A 19076-nucleotide genomic window follows, 5' to 3' on the forward strand; every position below is an offset into this window, starting at 1 on the left:
AAGAATCTGAACGGCACCTCCTTTTCAATGACCCTCAAGGGGAGATGCAAAGGAATGAGAGTAGGGCCAGATCTTAAGGAGTTTTCAGAAGAACCTAGCCCCAACCCTCATCCAGGAGTCCCTTGTAGCACCAGAGTTGAGTGGCAATGAAAAGATGGAAGGATCAGCAGCGGCGGCGAGCAGCTAAAACCAAGTGGCCCAATGGTTTCTTGTTTCAAGAGGTCTGGATTTTGCTGGTTAGTCTCTCCTTCCTCTCTGGGTAAACTGAAGTTCAAAACCAATTAGGCATCCAGGTGGGAAGGGACAGATGGTGATGAAAAATTAGAAAGGCTGTAAAAGAAGAATGGATCTTTTACACATTACGCAGTGGATGGGTTATTGCTTCATGCTGGCGTCACAGGCTGATGAAGCAGGATGGAAAAGAACACAGCAGAAACATAAATAAATGTTGATCTGCCCTGCATGTCCACTGATATCTCGATTTGGAGAGCATAAACTGATAAGTCTTGGAGAATATTAGCACAGACGGATAGAAATCATGACCTGCATTTCTGAAATAATGTGGTAAATTATCAAACATTAGCTTTATGGCCTTCCTACTTAAATCAGTGATATCTGCATCTCTTGCTATTGCTTATTCATCTTAATATGCTGATGTTGGTTAACTAGAAGAGTTATGAAAAATAGAAGGAACTGATGGAGAATGAAATTTTAGACTGATTAGTCACCTAGAAAGAGGGAAACGTGCTCGTTGGAATGAGAGGAAAGAAGAAAATTAAGCAATGATTTTAGAATGACTAGCTTTTCTGGCTTTAAATTACAATGGAGGGAGAGAAGTAGGAAAAGAGTTGGCTAAGGTAAAAGAGGATTATCTGGCTTTTGAAAGATTGGTGCCCCATGTGCCCTGTCACCACAAGGCAAAACATGTGAATTCACATTTGCGTTCCAGAAGCTTCTCTGTTATCTGGAGGGGCTGGTGATGGGGACTGATTTTATTGCTTTCTGTATGAGATTGACCTGGAGGTATTTCTCCTATTAAGAGAGCAAGTGCAGAGTTTGGTGAAGAAGAGGCTGTATAAATGTCTTTGAAAGAGGGCCAAAAGCAACCTCTTGAAGTGCAGCCCAAAATGGTTGCCTTCCTGTTCTTATAGCCCAGCTGCCAGAACATTAAATGGTTGATGACAATTGCAAAATAGGGAACTGATGGCCTGAATTGTATGAATATGCATCCCCTTATATAATTTACATTTTGAACTTGTGTGCTGTTAAGAAGCTCAGAGCACAATGATTGAGCACAACATTGTGATGCAGGAGAATCCATATTCACTTCCTACAGCTATAGACTGGGTAAGAAAAGAACCCTTGCTGCAAATTCTGGGTTATCATTCAAGGTCAACACACTGATTGAGAATGATTAATGAATAAAGTCAATATAAGATAGCTTCCTATTCTCTTTGATTTTTACTCTGTGTACACATGCAGATACACATACATGTCTCTACCTCCATTTGGTTGTGTATGTGCAGAAACAAGGGCACTCTCAACATCAGAGAACTGAAGCCTGGTTCAACAGTCATTACTTTTCTTTAGAGAAATTGGAGAATAGTAGTCTATGAATTGAACATGTGAGGCTTTAAACAAAGCTGTCTTAGCGTCCTTATAAAGCCGTAACTCCCAGAATTCTTCGAAAGATGCCATGACAGCAAGCTCTGTATAACACAAGGTTAAGTTTAGAGTGTGAATAGGTCCTGATGATGTAATTCAATATTATGTGGGCAAATGTATGAGTCATCAGCCCAAGCTTTGCATAGATGTGTTGAACTGTATGAATGCACCATAAACCAAGCCGGTAATATGTTAAGAGCCATGGCTTCTCCTAAAGAGCTCCAAGAAATTGAATTTGGCTGTTTTAGACTCTTTTTTTCTTTTCTATGCTTGATCTATAATTCTCAGCACTATTTTATACTGTTGGAAGCCATGAAGGCTGTTGATCTTATCTAGTTGGGTAATGAAATGTCTGCAAGTGAACAGCTAAGCTCAGAGAGCACCAAGAAGTTGTTATTAAGAGGTCTTTTGTAGGCAATGGTACTAAACCCATGGGGCAGATTCTTAGAAGGAGCTAAATTGACTCAGTTTGAATGTGACAGAAGATAGACACGTTCTTAGTCTGATATCTTGCTTCTCTGATATATCTTCTGGGAAGTATATTCTCTGAAATGAATTGGAACTGAAATGGCTGCATAGTATCCCATCAACTCCTTTCTTTCTTTCTTTTTAAAGATATTCTGGCCATTCTTTTTTTATCTTCAAGGCAGGCTGGAATATGCAGGAGAGAAAATATGTTGTACCTCTCTTTGGAACCTGGAATGATTTGAGAGTGTGTGAAATGAATATGAATAACATTTCAGTCCTTAGAAGGTCTCCTCAAGAAGCTGATAGAAGCTGAGAATAGATAGTAAGGACTTGTGTACAGCAATGATGGAAATTGTTCACCTGACACCCTGAAGGTTAAATGGTTTTATTGAAGTGATAATCTACTATCCTTGAAAGCCACTGCTACAATAACATTATTTCCAAATCAGATATTTAAACAAGTTAAATATTTAGCAGGGAATCTGTAATCCTCTAAAAGGAGAAACATACAATCTTCACCAAACCATGATACATTTGGGGAAGGCGTCCTTCTAAATCACCATAAATATAAACCAATATGAATTTGCAATTATCTTCATTTTGAATTATGGTATGAGTTTAAAGGCATAAAAATGAGTCTGTTAGGCGAAAAAAATGAATATGGCTACTTCTCTAGGATGAAGAAGAATGGATACTGGGGATGATGTTTAGGGATGCTGTTTCATGTGCGGGGTGAACGGATAATAGGATGAGGGGAACAAAACAGAGGAGCCAATACATTAATACAAACTTGAATTTTGTTCTTTTGACTTGCCAAACCCCTCCCCAACATTTAATAATTTAACATTTAAGAATTCTAAACATTTTTGGCACATCAATTCTACGTGAAGGAAGAAAATACCATGGGATATCAAGCAGACATTTGCATCTCTAGAAGAAAAACATTAATTGTCCCAATTAACTATCCCTTTAACATATTTAATTTCCTCCCACCCAATTTCTTTTTAAAATAATCAAATAAATTCTTTCTTTTTAAAAAGGTTGACATTTCTGGAAATTGAATGATTGGAACATGATTTATTTTAGAGATTCTGTATCACCTACATTGAATAAGGAAATAAAATGTACATTCAAGTTTCAAGGCATTAAAATAGAGCTTTAAAGCTTCTGATAAGGGAATGAAACATAGATAAGTGTTATTTAAGTTGTATATTTTCAGGGAGTAAAAGTTAATAGTTTCATTTTTTTCTTGAATTAGAAAAACTATAAAACATTTTTGTCCTCTTGACCTGGTTTAATATTTTTGCTCATTGTGAGCAGAAGATATAATTTCATTTGGGAGAAAAACATCGCAAAGATCACAAATAAAACTTTCTCATATATATATATATTCTTCATGGTTCTCCTCCCCTTGACTGCCCCCATGGGAAATCCTTTTGCCTCCATTACAGGATAGGTTTTTAAAAACATTTCTCTAACAACTAGATGGGGGTGGGGGGGAAGGGATTTATGAAAAATAGCATCAATTTCCATTTTTAAAAATTATAATTACTATAATACATCTGTTTTGAAAAAATAGTTCTGTGTCCCTCCCCCATCGTCCCTGAGCCCATCCATCATTAACAACTTTGGCACCAACATTTGCCAAATCTAAGCCTCCCCGCCCTACCAGCAGTGGGGCAAAAGTCACATTTCCACTCCCCACCCACCCAAACCCAATCTTTCCTGAGTCAAAAATCACCCGTCTTTCCTCCACCTTTTTCCCACACTTGCTCCTAATTTCATACAACACTGGGGAGAAGCATTGCTGGAAAGACCGTGCTAGAATATAATAAATTTCTTCTAAACATATTCTCTGTTCTTCCTTCTCCTTTTAAGACTTCACATTGTCCCTAAATATTGCAAGAGCAGGACATTCATCACTTAACATTTACCTCCTACTATTTGCTCTGTGGGAATGCATCTAAAGGCAGGTATCTAGCAAAGGTGAGAAGGAGATTGTCTTGTAGCAGACATAGTCAGTCAGTCATCTCCATAGACACACAATTACAGGGTTCTCCCTCCATGTAGCAGGGGATTGACAGAGGTAAAGAAAACATTTGCTAAAAAAACAGCCTGACTTTTACACATACAGATTCTGATTGTGACTTTAATTTACTACAGTACTAGGCAAAATCAGGTAGAATGAAAACTAGGGCTAATCTGGCAACAAAGAGATGGAATTTAGCAAAACCCTTCCATTCTCAGATGGCATATACATCTAAGACATTCATAGATAGATTTGTATGGAAAATTTAATCATTCATGGCTATTGCGCCCTAGAAGGCTTGATTTTACCTTACATGTTATGTTATCAGATAGCTGAAGCCCCTTTTCTCTGGCAGCACATTCAAGCACACAATAAAGATCAGTACAATAGATTTCTTTTCTGCCTCAACACCAACAGATTTTGGACTAGGTGGGAAATGGCTAGAAATGCATGGATTCAGAGGTATTGAGCCATAAAGTGCTAGCTGGAAAATGCAGACCTATGAAATATTCAAATATGCACAGACAGATCCATTAGTACCCACCTTACACTATAACCCCATTTAACAGTTGCAATGCCATCCGAACGTTACATGTGAATGAAAGATTGTGCAAGAGGACCATTGGTTATATCAGTGACTCTAAGGGACATCTCTTGGTTTGAATATTATCCCTGGTGAAAATAAAAAGTGCAAATGGAAAAATTAAGTTTTGGATTGGACTGGTTCCTCTAGAAGTTTTCGATTGGAGGAAATATTGTTCAAAGATCAAAGTTCAACCATTAGGCTGTTTGTAGACTGAGTATCTGATGATTTTGAGGACAAAAATGGAGAAAAGAATGTATACAACTCACATGGAGGCTTTCCTGGAGCTGACTGCTATTTTGCCTAAGTAGGTGATTTTCTATTTTTAAATCTGATTCTTTTTCTCTTGCAAGATCACTAAAATAAAGAATGTTTCTGAATGTGTGTAGAATGAATTTCCCCTGCAAATTTCTGTTCTTGCAATCATAATTTGCAATAAGATAAATTTCTAGAAAATGATAGCTGCTTTTACTCTTGCTCAAACTTTAGCTACTTCCTCATTTATTTATCTGTCTATGCATAAAGAGGAAAATCTGCCACTATCATTGTCTGTGTGTTCAGTATGACATACACTTTCTGTGTATTTATCTTAAATTGGAGTCTGGGAAGAAAAGTGACATTCTTCCAGACTTAAAGCATCTGCATATATCCAAACATAATTACTTTAGCCCAGCTTGTCCAACCTTACAACTTACAGGTTCATCCTATCGGGCAGGGATGGATAACTATAGCCCCTTCACAACCTGTGGATTTGTGAATTGAAATCCATGGCTTGTAAAGGCCCCATGGTTGCTTACCCGATATAGGCTATACTTCCCTTTTTTATAAGAAAGGGGAGAATCAGGAAATTGGCAATTCTTATTAGTACAGGAAAGGCACTCTGTACTTACACCGAGGAATTATTTATAAGATTCTGAGGCAACAGCAATGAACTCTGATCAAAAAGAAGACTTATGCATAACCATTCATAAGTGAAAGGCAGTTCATAAACCTATTGTAGATACGTCAGTACTTACAAACACTTATGCAGATATCCAATTAGAAATTAAATTGCACAGGTTGAATGTTCACCCTTTTTCAAGGCACAATCAAAGCCATGATTTGGATATTGTGAACGTATAGCAGTATATTTCTCTGAAGATCCACTATAACTAGAACCCCTCCTGATTTATTCCAGTTTTCCTCATTTCCCCCTTTACATCCCTTTTCCAAACCAAAGAGATAGAGAAAACGTTAGAAAGGTTTTCTTCAAATGAATGATTACATCTTTTATATTCTTAAATATACAACCTTCCATTTGTAACTGTAAATTTTTATAACAGCAATGGGTCTCTTGCGTATGGAAAATGGAAAAATTAGCATAATTTGGCAAGTTTAAAAATGGTTTATTAAAAATGCTGCCATAATTTAATTAACTGATTTTGTAAACACCTCAGAAAAAGCACTAACATAGTTCATTTTTTTTTACTTTGTGCTTATATTTGAATTCAAATATCCGTTTCTATTATAGTAGATGATCAGCAGTGATAAACAGTATTTTATGTGTGGAAAATATTAATGATATTTAACATTACCAGATTATTTCCTTTGGAAAGGTTTCTATTTTCCCTCCCATGGTTTGGAATAGTTTAAAAAAATATCTCTCAAACCTGGCTTCATTTCTTGCAAATAGACATGATATAATTAGTTTTTTAAAATGAAAATTCTTTCTTCACTTGCATCAGTGATAGTGAATTAAGCAACCACAAGTGCCCTCATTTAAAATACATCTAAACAATATGAGAAGCTTAAAATGTTTCTATTGACATATAAATGACCAATAACTTCTCAAGAACAACAATAACAACAACAAAACCCAAGCAAGAAAATTATTCCAATGACAATATCTGAAATGGAAAAGCAAGGCAATGTCTATTGCTAACATAATTTTTCATACAAAATGGGTATTTTTTCATCTTGTCAAGGAAGAAAATACTGCAAAGGAAGAGTGAAAAGAAATGACATAAGAGAAAGTGATATTGATCTTTAAATGGTACTATGATTCACCCATATCAATTCTACAAATATGTTATCTCAAGCTACTTATTCAGAGCCAATTATTTACTTGTAAAAGACAGATATTATGACTCTCCTGGGCCAATCCCAGTTCTGAATGCAAAAAGGACTACAGGATTCTTGGCTGCAGTAAGAACTTTGTCTTTCCTTACCAATGTCAAGCTTATAGATTAGTTTATTTACCGGACTTGCTAGTTTTCTACAAACAATAGTTTATAATGTGGGCTTGAATTCACACAGATCAAGTCCAGACAAGTTACTAAGCCCTAACAAATATTATTTAGCTAAGATTCTCATGCATATTACTAATATAATCAGGAAAAAAAAATCACAGACCTATTTTAATCTATTTCCAAAATTCTCCTGTCCTGACTATGTTATTTAAGCCGGAGAGATTAGCAATTTACAAGCCTGGGGAACATTCTTTCCACCAGTTCATCTATTGAAATGGTACAATCCAGGAGAACTGGGTCACACAAACTGTCCTATGCAAACTCAATCAACATCAATCAACTCTGACAAACCAGCCAAATCAAATTATACAAATGAAAGCAATTAAAATAAATGAAACTCTTGCTAAAGGAAGTTGCACTTTGACCCTGCTAAATGGGGTAGGAAGGGGACAGACAATATTTAAAACGCAACATAGCAGAAATGCTAAATGAGCCTGCCCCATCATCTTCTGCACCCACCTTTTAAAGGCAGAAGAACTCTTGGTAGGAAATCTACAATTAATACAAACATTATCTGTACATAAGCCTTTTGCTATTGGAATCTCTAATCTAGAAAGCCTACTGCCATGTCTTTTATTCTTAGTCGTTCAGAGCATCCAGATAATGAGAAGACAAAATGGTCATATTAATGGAAAAGGAAAAATAGACAATATACAATCCTATGAATGTTCACTTAGAAACAATTAATGTATTAATTTTACTGTACTTACTAGATAGTACTGTATCCCCCTAATCACAGCTTTTGTCAAGACCACACCTTTCTTAAATTTAAAGCCTCTTCATCTCCAGTCTAATTACAATATACATACAAAGTGACATATCCTTCAGAGAGATATATAGGTCAATATGACCAACTGAACAACTGTCCCCATTTTGGAAGCAGATTGTGGAATATGCACCACAAAAGGGAACTTTTTTTTAAAAAAAAAATAGTCATCTGCATTAATTCATCCTTCCTATGTTTTTCCTATGCTCCCAACTGCCCTCCTGAATCTAGCCATTTTTTATATTTTTATTTGTTTATTTTGCATAGAAATCATTGCATAAAGAGCTTCCATCCTTTGAACTGTGCAAGTCTGGGGAGGGGGTGAGCTCAAACAGGCACCCACAAAAATATTTGCATAGTATGTAAGATGGGTATGTTTGATTAGGTGTGGTGGGCTGCTGAAAGGTTTTTTTCCCCCTTCTCTTTTTGTATGGGCACAGAAATCTTCAATGAAAAAGAAAAGTTTCAGAGAAAATTGTCTTATCATCTCTTATCATCAAATGCAACTTTGGGTGCTTTCACCAGCTATGATTCTATGCTACAGAATTACACTTTACAAGAGTAAACTTTTCAAAAAAAATTCCCACTGCAAATAAAAAAACTTAAGATGTGCAAAATGATAGTTGGCTAGGAATCCTGCTTTAGTTTTTTTGGGTGCTAAACCTTCTTTGTTTTTTTCCTGTAGTCCTAAAGGGTCGAAAGTAGAATGCTACAGACATAGTTTATAGCCTCAATATAACCTAGGTTTTATATGTCACTGCTGGTATTTAATATTGTGAGAAAGCCTCCATTGATTTTAAGAGCAATTTTCATTGCCAGGACAATTTTTAGCCATACTGGAAGACACAAACCCTCTTTTTCTTCTAGAAAAAAACACAACCCGGCTCCCTCAAACTCAAATTTCCCAGGTAAATAGAGGTGCAGACATAATTATCTGAACCTAGTTGCATTCTTTTGCGAACCAAATTCTAAATTCTCTGGAGCAGTGTTTCTCAACCTTGGCTGCTTGAAGATGTGTGGACTTCAGCTCTCAGAATTCTGGCTGGTTGAGAACTTCTGGGAGTTGACATCCAAACATCTTTCCTGATATATGTATGTGTATGTATGTATGTATGTATGTATGTATGTATGTATATGGTATTCAGCTTTGTTCAGGTATTTTCCAACGTCATGATAGTTGTGCTTTTAAAGTTGTAGCAACGTTTTGGCAGAATCTCATCTGCCATCATCAGGTTTCTGTATTGTGTTCATCTGTGAGTCAGACTTTTACAGTTGTTTCAGTTTTAAATTTGGGGCTAGCCTACTGCTGTACCAGAATGTTTTTTTCTTCATCCTGATTGGTTGGGAGTCTTGGTCTGTGTTTATTGGTCTTGGAGTTTGCTGTGTTCTGCTTGATTGGTGTTTCTGAGTCCCAAATTGATCCTACCTCTCCTTCTGTGGCTCAAATTCTAGAGTTCTTGCAAGAGGGATTTGACAAGGGGTTATCACCTAATACGTTGAAAAGACAGGTGGCTGCCTTGGCATCAGTTCTCACTTGTGAAGGCCTAATTTCTCTTTCCCATCATCCACACATACGGACTTTCCTTTGAGGAGCCACAAATTTATGCCCTCCAGCGGTACACCGTTATCCCACCTGGGACGTCAACAAGGTTCTTGTCGCACTCACTACGGGTCCTTTCGAACCATTGAAATCATCAAGTCTTCAATTTCTGATGTATAAAGTAGTCTTCCTCGTAGCGATCACTTCTGCTCATCGTATTTTGGAGATTGCAGCCTTGTCTATCAGACAAGATCTTTGTGTTTTCCATGCTGACTGGGTGGTCCTTTGCCCTGATCCTACATTTATACCCAAAATTAACTCTGCTTTTCATAGGGCATAGGAGCTGATACTTCCTAATTTTTGCCCCAGACCATCCCAAGGGATGGAATGGCAATGGCATAGGCTTGATGTGAGGCAAGCATTGCAAATATATATCAAACGCACAGCGCCTTTCAGAAAAATGGAGGCCTTATTCGTATCCTTTCAGCCCAACACTCAGAGAGGCAAGGTCTCACCTTCTACGATAGGCCATTACAGCTCGTTCAACAAGGAGCGCTGCAACATCGGCAGCGTGGGCCACACAGGCACCAATAACTGAAATTTGTCGAGCCGCAACTTGGGCTTCCCCATCGCCATTCATTAGACATTATAAAATTGATGTGGTTGCATCCGCTGAGGCTTCCTTTGGCAGAAGAGTTCTGCAACGGGTCCACAGGGACCAGGAGGAGATTCCATGCCAGATGGAGTCCCTCCCATAGGACAGGCCAAGCTTTGGTATGTCCACTACTGGATGCTCTGAACAGCTCATGGGAGAAAGGGCATTGGTACTTACCTGATACGCCCGTTCTCTTTGAGCTGTGAAGAGCACCCAGCCCCACCCCTTTTCCCATCTGGTGGGGTCTTGTTCCGGCCAATGAATTGTTAGGGTATTGAGGATGAGGGTGTTTATTTCTCTTTTCTTTGCCAAAACTGGGGAACGCTGGGGAGGAGTCCCGTGGAGGAGGAGGAGGAGCCTTCCAGTCTACACATGCAGAGACTGAAGCACCTCCCCAAGACCAATAAACACAGATCAAAATTCCCAACCAATCAGGATGAAGAAAAAACCATTCTGGCACAGCAGTAGGCTAGCCCCAAATTTAAAACTGAAACAACTGTAAAAGTCTGACTCACAGACGAACACAATACAGAAGCCTGATGATGGCAGATGAGATTCTGCCGAAACGTTGCTACAACTTTAAAAGCACAACTATAATGACGTTGGAAAATACTCGAACAAAGCTGAATACCACACATGTAAGTACCCACGAAAACTTAAGAAAACATATACATATAGACTAGTTTACACCACGGACAGTTTGCTTTATATATAAATTATGATAATCACAAGTTCCAAATGACATTGTCATGGAATTGTTGATCATCTCTAAAGTTCTTAACAAGCATCCTCGACTGCAAAAACAAGGAAATTGATTCTTTCATTGGTTATATCAGAATCAAAACTTTTAATTAAAATGTGCTTACTATTAGCATGACACTTTGGTGACATATATCATTTGCAGCCTTCAAATATAGAGGATTTGGAACTGACTTTTGATTGATTAAATCAAATTATGATTACATTATTAATTACTTTGGATTAATTCCGTGATATATTTTCCTATGAAATCATGTAATTTAGGGGGGGTGTAGCAGACAAATGAATACATGTGGCAAGAATTTTTTTTGTTTTTTCATCAACATACTAACATGATTTTCATCTTTATTGTTTTTCAGGAAAGTTTGTTTCATTTGGCCATATAGCTTTTTCTTAATTGAGAGATTTCAATATAATATGATGGGCAATTAATTTGATTTGATTGTTTTATTATTTAATGATTTGATTATGCTGAGAAAGAAATTATGTCGGGAGTTTAAAAATACAATAATAACTATTTCTACCAAAAATCTTAACTAATTTAATTATTATTCTATATTAATTGACGTATACCAAGTCTAGGAATAATAACATTATGGATGAGGAACAAATTGTAGAAACTCGATGGTTGTATTTAGTGTTTTCTTACGTAAAAACTACAGCCTTATCTATCTAAGCTATCAAAATACACTAAAAAGATTTATTTCAATAAATCCTGTCTATTCAGTTGTAATGACAAAATATTTTGTGTACAATGAGATTTGCATCATTTCTCTTTCTCATTCTGTCTTGTATATTCTGGGAGCTCTGATCCTTTGTTTTTGAACAAACCACAATTTCCTATCACTTCTAAATTGATCTGATAGCTTTTAACAAAGTCTATCTAGAGCAACTGTGATTTCCAAGTTGAGATATAATGGGGAACCATAGTTAGTTTCTAAAAGTAGGTTAAAGAGGTCCCCATGTGCAGGAAGAGGAAAGGAAATCAATGAACAAGCCTGAAGATTTTGCAACTATAAATTTGCAAAGCAAGGTGAAACAATTTTTATTCCATTTGAGTCTAATGGATGTTCATTCAATTGCCACTGCATCTCATGTATATAAAATTCTTTCATTACAAAATCAATACCAGATATTCTTCAGATCTATTAGGGACCAGTTTTATTGTTATAAAAACAACGTACACACACACACACACACACACACACAAATCTAGGAACCTTGACTTCATTATAAACCCTTCCATAATTTTGACCAGTCAAAAAATATTGTCAATGGGAACAATTTAAAAAATAGACTAAGAAAAGATGCTAGCTATTCTTTTCACTGATACAAACATAGCTTAATAAGTCAAAATATACTTTTAGCCATTTCCATCTCTTTATTCTAATTTAAGAACTTTGCCCCATAGACACTAGAAATTCTTAATTCAGAGAAAAAAAGGAAGGAAGGGAAGGAGGGAGGGAGGGAGGAAGGAAGATTAAAGACTTCCAAATTTGTATTATGGAATAATAAAAAAAGGAGAGAAAAAAATCTACATGTTTGTTGTTTCACTTAGCAGAAATAGTATTATTCAAATATCCTTTTTGTCTCAATTTGTTTTCTATCCATAATATCTCAATCTCACCTCCTTTCACTTTTAGTTTTTTTTAATCATCTTTGTTTTATTCAAAGATTTGCCACTCTGATAGTGAAAACTAGCACTTTTTTTTACAAGTGCAGATGTAGATTGGGCATTAGGTCAAGTATTTCAAGAAAACAAGGCCCTTTCAAGTGTCAGTTGAAATAATGACATATTAACGTAGACCTAGATCTATGAATTCTTTTGATCTGATGTCAGAAAAGTCTGTATCGTTTTATCTCAACTGTTCACAATATTATTTCCTTTGATCTATCAATATGTGGTAGCCATTAGCTAGAGAGAAAAATCAGTTTAGATATCCATGGTCTTCTAAGCCAGTGTTTTCAAACTAGACATTTTACTATATATGGACTTCAACTCCCAGATTTGTTGATTAGGGAATTCTGGGAGTTGGAGTCCAAATATCTTACAATGGCCAAGTTAAAAAAAAAATGCTGGTCTAAGCTAAACAATTTTTGTTTAATATGACTAACAAAAAAGGAAAGCAATTTATGTTTTAGGTTTTTTTACTACTGAATATTACAACTTGTACCATCACATTTTTGTAGGGTGTTTTGTAGGGTGAAATGCTATGGAAGAGAAGGAAAGGCAGAACATTAATATGACCAAACAAACAAACAAATCTATATTAGAAGTGCTTCTAGAGGGTCCTTCAGATAATTTATTAGCTCTCTGAGAGTTGAACACACACTTACCATAATGATATGTACTACTGGTGCTGGTTATTTTAACCATAAGATCATAAAAAAGGTTATTTAATGGAGATACCTATCCCTTTGCTAAGAAGCCATTCAGATGCTGAAGATGGTGTGATGCATTTAGTCATGTTCACAGACTTTACACGGACCAATAACAAATAATGGTCAGATCACTGTTGACTAACTGTATTTTACAGAATAGCTTGGTTTGTGCCATTCGTTGCCTATATAGCCTGTCAATGAAAAGCCTGCCAACAAGAAGTATCAGAATAATGCATGATAGTGGGACAACTATTGCTTCAGCTACTTGTGATATTTGGCCTTAGAAAGCTACATTTTAGACTGCCTATGGAATGAGCCATGTTGCTCCAGTTACAAATCTCTCCATATAATTCACACTCTGATAACATGCCAGATATATTTTGCTGCCAAAGTAATCAACCTTCCTGTGACCTATGTTGTTGGTATAGTCAACTCCAGAACTATGCCCATAGGATGGGTAGACTTAAGAAATTCTTTTAAAAACTTCAAGAAACTAACATGCTGCTAACTATTCCCTCTTCGGTCCTGAGCATCTTGCAAAACATGATATTTTGCATTCCTCAAAAGTACATTCATTGGAAAACTTGAGCTGTGCAAATCTGCAAATCTTATCACTCATTTAAAAAAAAGAAAGGTAACCAGACTGGTTGTGTATATTTTTGAACCACGTTGAGGTGCTTAATTTTCTTCCTACAATTAATTGCTAGGAAAACAGGTTTTGAATGGAAGCTGAGGCACTGAAGATTGGTAGCCTCCAATAAGATAACATCTAGAAAAGGAACACACTGTTTGGAGTTTTACACCACTCTGATGAAACAGAATTCCTGTGCTAAAATATATGTCAGCTAAAGGTAACGCCTATATATACAAGGGATTGTAGTACAGCATTTCTCAATGTCGTATTCCCAGTTTGACCAAATTCTGCCTTTTATATTCCCGCCAAGCTACTTCCTCAATGTCCACATAATAAAATGCCAGCCTCGCTCCCCCCGCACTGTCTTCTCCTCTGGAATTTACTATGTGAATTAGCAATGAGTATAAGCTATTCTTCCCCCTTGCATCATTTCAGATCATATGAACATTTTCTTAACAAACAAGAAGCTCTTGGATTTTGCTCAAGGACAAAGGGCTTGCTCTGCCAGCATCTTATCGCCATCCGTGATACATGCCCAGGGAAGGAAAAAGCCCTTTAGGATACATCCATCTCCTACAATGTACAGTGCTTCTTACCCCCTTGCAGGATGGAAACAGATCAGGGGGAGGGGGTACTTGCTAAATTTGGTGATGTTTTTTGTTGCAGGGGATTTCAAGTCCTGAAGGAAAATATACCTCTTTTTGCTTTTTTGTACTTCTTTTTTGTCATTTTTTTTTCATTTGCTTTTGCATATAACATTAAATATTGTCGCTTACAGTATTACATGCAAATACATGCTGGCTTGAAAAATGCAGATTCTAAATAGTTTAGCTCGGTGGTGCTATTCCTTATGTTTTTTTTTTGTCTGTATCAGCAGCATTGCTTTGAAAAAACCAGGTGTCCCATACTCAAGTGCTCAGTGACATGTCCTATATTTTCTTGTTCCAGAAGAAACATAGGGAAGATATCTTTCCCTGTGCAGTTGCCAATAAATTTTCTGATCCTGTGGTTATTCTTTTTCGGTTGAAAAATAGATTTCTTTTTCCTGCGTTCTCTTGGTTGTTGTTCTCATATCTCTTTGTTTTCCACACTCTTGTGGGTTTGTTTGTTTGGGTTTTTTTTGCAATCAGATCAAACAAGCATCCCATCTCGACTTTGGATGGAAAGAGGAAAAAAAATCACAGTGAAAGCACCCACCTCAACAAGTAGTGCTCCATTGTCCTTTTCTGTGTGTGGAAAAAGAAACAAACAAAAGAGAAGAAAGGAGAGAGAGGCAAAAGGAGGAGGCGGGTTCTCTAGCTTCTCCTTCAAACCTAGTCAGATGCTGGAGTTGCCTTCTCCCAGACCCCATCCTGGTCTCTGCGCTTACCTTCAGCTCTTTCATCTGTGGGAACTTGGTTATTCTTGGATTATCTACATCATAGGAAAGTCGTTATCATGCATCCAGGCAGAAGGGAGAGTCTGACCTTATTGCTTGTGATTGATGGAAGATCCATGCACAGAACAGAAGAACGATTCCAAGGAACGACAGAAGACCCAAGGCAGATGAGTGGATGGCCTTCTTCAGAGAAACGGTGGAGGGTTCATGTGTTTAAAGAATGAGAACCGCTCATTAAGGAAATAAGGAAAGTTAAGAGAGAGACAGCTAGAAAGACTGGAAACTTGTTATTTGTGAGGGAAGATTTAACATAGAGATAGATTTTACTATGGGAAAAGTTCAGAGATAGATAGGAAGGACAGAGAAACAAACGTAGATAACAAGGTGCAGACCGAGAGACACAAAACAGAAGGAAAGGAAGGAAGGAAGGCTCTATGGCTCATTACAGTCCTGAGTAAGATGATGAAAAGGGAAAGAGCGTTAAACAGAGAGAGAGAAACTGCAAAGCCAGGGTCAGAGAAATACTGTGCAGTCCGATAAGGTGGATGAAGGGAAGGATGCAGAGAATCCAGAAAGGAGGGCCTTGGGCTCTTTCCTGCAATGTTTGTCCTTGACACATCTCTCCTGCTTTTGGAGTGTTTGGATTTTCAGAGCAAACCATCCCTCACCCTTCCTCCTGCAGTAGATGCTTAAGCTGTACTCCTGATTCAAAGCTACAGGGATCGAAGGCTTCAGGCCTCAGAATTCTCATGGATGCTCCAGAAAGTGCAAATTTAGTGCAACACCACCTGTATGGGTGTCTCCCGCATTTTGTGTGTTCCAATGCATTTGGCAGAGAGTGTTTTCTTTGCCTTTAACTCTGCCCCCCCCTATCTTTTGGCATTACCTTTTCTTTTTCCTTTTCCTTCTTCTTGTTTTTAAAGAAACAAACATACAAGCTAACCCCAAGCATTCCTGGTGTGTCTCTAGAGTATGGAAGGGATGGGCGAGCGAGGACGTCGGACGGAACCAGGTGAGCCAAAGGAAAGGGGTGCTGGAGATGGAGGTAGACCAGCAATGCTGTTCAGGCTGTGGGACTTCTCATAGCCTGTGGGGAGCGCTGTCAGGAAGAAAAGAGAGAGATGAGAGAAGTGAGTGAATGAATGCACAAAACACAAGTCCGGTTAAGACTTAATGGCACTCTGTCAGGCAATCTCAATAGCGTACAGAGGGGAAAAAGCTACTTTCTGCTATGTTTCACTGATAACTTTACACTGATTCAGATCTGCTCCATTTACCCCAATGTTGGCTGCATTTAAAAATCTGTGGTTTCATAATCATGATTTCTGAAACGGCAACTTTTTCTCCTCCATTCCCAATTCTTCATCAGCTGCAGAGATGCTCGCTGTACGGTCCAAACTGGGATACTTGGTTTGATTTTGTTTTAATTAAAGCAGCATTTCACTAATATTAAGTCACACTTTGTGAAGGTTTAGAACAGTCTTCTCGCAATTTGGTACTCTTTAAAAATTTGCATTCTCAACACAATTGGGCAATTGGGACGTTCAAAAACCAAACTGTGCTATTTCAGTACTTCCATACTGCTATCTAGACAGCTATAGGGCAGTTCCTAGATCAGCAGAGTTCGCTAAATACAACAACTAACTAGCTGTATAAAACTGCTAAATCTGGTTGAAGGTATTGCCAGTGGAGTGACCTACTAAAGCCTGTCAAAAGCATTAGTGCAACAATTCCATTTTCTCTTTCATTCTTTTTTCAGTGTTTTTTTTTAGTGGATAGAAAATAGGCTCATCTGGATTTCTGCTCCTTTAAAATGCTATGAATAAGGCAGAATAATTGTCCACTGAAAACATTGTCTGGAAATGCCCTGATTCCTTCACTTTAGACCTTAGCCTGCATCTTTACCAGCATCTCAAACCACCAACCATGACAAACCCATGTCATATTCTATATCAAAGCTCAACTTTGAACTGTATAATAATTGACTCCAAAAAACCTTAATAATTATTTAAATCAAAACAATATCTAATGATTAGGCTGGTATGTTCCATCCAGGCTTCAAATGAATTCTTGCTTACTTCCCAGTAGTACCATAAATTCCTCCAACCTCACAGGCCTTTCAGAACACAGATTAGCAAAGCAGGTGATATGTGGGTATGAGAATCCTACTAGGCCTAGATTATTTGGTTGCTATTATTACAATCAAGGGGACAATTCTGGGATAACAAATCTGGAAATGGGCTGCCCCTTTCCACCTGAATTGAAAACTATTGTCTATTTTTATTTCCTTTTTTTCTTATGTGATTATTCCATCTTTTCTTGATGGAACCATATTTCCCTCGTTTGTTTTAATGGTATCACTCTCTAAGCAGCAAACTGAGTTCTGATTTTCTATGGCTATGGTCCAGCACTTCAGAAATTACACCCTATAGTAGCATTTCTCAACTCTGGTTGTTTTCAAGATGTGTGGACTTCAATTTCAGAATTCCTTGTTGGTTGGGGAATTCTGGGAGTTGAAGTTCATGCATCTTAAAATGGCTAAGCTTGAAAAGACTGCCCTACAGGCTCTCACAGCACTGTTAGAGCTATGAGCAGCAGAGACTGTCATTTCCCTTTAGCTTTTCCTATTTACAAAGGACAATCTGTTCTGAGAAGCAGAATTTAGGAGTACAAGGCCCTCTCTTTTCTTTTATCAATCTGTGGTGTCCTCAGAGGGGTTGTCAAAAAGTCAATATGGTGGCCACAAACATGTGAATTGAAACCCTGCCCCTTTTAAGTTTGTTTCAGCATATGTGAAAAAAGGATGAAGCTTCAATCATACAGTTCTGGCTACTATCTTAATTTTTTTTAACTTCCCTCCTCTGGATACCTCTGGAATGGAGTTGTTACTGTTCCAGATGGGAATTGTTCCCCCAAATAAGATTAATCTTCATTCAAAAGTAGAATGCCAGAAAAAAAGCTAATTAAAAATACTCCTAGACACCGATTTTCCCTAATTCAATGTATAGTGGCTAAACTTTATAATTCTGTTTGGCATCTATATAACACCCTCCCAACCCCAACCATTCCAAAATATATAAAATGCAGGCAGAAAAAAATAAAGGGCATATCCTGCATAAGAGAAGGAAAAAAAGTTTGCCCGTTTAAAAAAACGCACGTATCCTAAAGAAAGAAAGGCTGATAATTATAGGGATCACAGACTGTATAGAGGAGGAGAAATTTAATCTGAAAAACCCTTTTGCTGTCAGAGCAATTCCCACCATGACCTTCCATTCTGTCCCCTCTCCTAAAAACCTGTTTTTCCCCTTATTTTACACTTATTTATGTAGATGATCCTCACTGTCACCATTTACATGTTTGCTACACAACTCACAGCCGATTGTGCAATACAGACAAAACCATGCAGGGCAAACTTGCTTCATACAACAATATACCTGTTGAGGAGATGCACGGGAATAGAACATGTTATGACTTAAATGTTTTGTGTATCTCATAGAGGAAAGTAACAACCAGCAAACTAAAGCCTACTTTGGTAGGCAGCTTGTCATTACACATTTGGTTTTTATTTATAAAATTTATTGGCCACCCAAAGGACCTGTGGGAAGGGCAGAGGCACAATGGGGGAGGTAGGATCGATTGTTACTCGATCAACCCCCTCCATTGTGCTATTCACAGATTGGGGTCACAGGCCAACTGGAAGAGCCATGTCCTTAGGCCCTTACAGGTAGCCCTTGACACACAACTTTAATGGAGTCTGGCCATTATGGTTGAAAGTTGTAGTGGTCATTAAGCGAGGCGATTGCATGATCATTCTGCTTAACAACCTCCACCCCTTTTTCTGATGTGGTCATTAAATGGAGGCTGAGTGCAAGCCCAGGCTAGCAGTGCGGTACTTTCCTAGCTCACATGCGGCCTACTCTGGGCCTCTC

General features: G+C 37.6%; 1 protein-coding gene across 1 annotated transcript in view; it reads right to left on the reverse strand.

The window, feature by feature from the left end:
• Positions 1–16022: 16022 nt before the first annotated feature.
• Positions 16023–19076, reverse strand: part of LOC113443601 (voltage-gated potassium channel KCNC1-like) — a 49221-nt gene continuing 46167 nt past the window's right edge. The window contains exon 4 of the mRNA XM_026711943.2: positions 16023–16234. Within this exon, the coding sequence (XP_026567728.1) occupies positions 16113–16234 (122 nt within the window). The 3' untranslated portion in view covers positions 16023–16112. The remainder of the gene's footprint in view (positions 16235–19076) is intronic.

The sequence above is a fragment of the Pseudonaja textilis genome, chromosome Z, assembly GCF_049901715.1.
Source record: "Pseudonaja textilis isolate UNSWEBS1 chromosome Z, rPseTex1.2, whole genome shotgun sequence".
Lineage (NCBI taxonomy): Eukaryota > Metazoa > Chordata > Lepidosauria > Squamata > Elapidae > Pseudonaja > Pseudonaja textilis.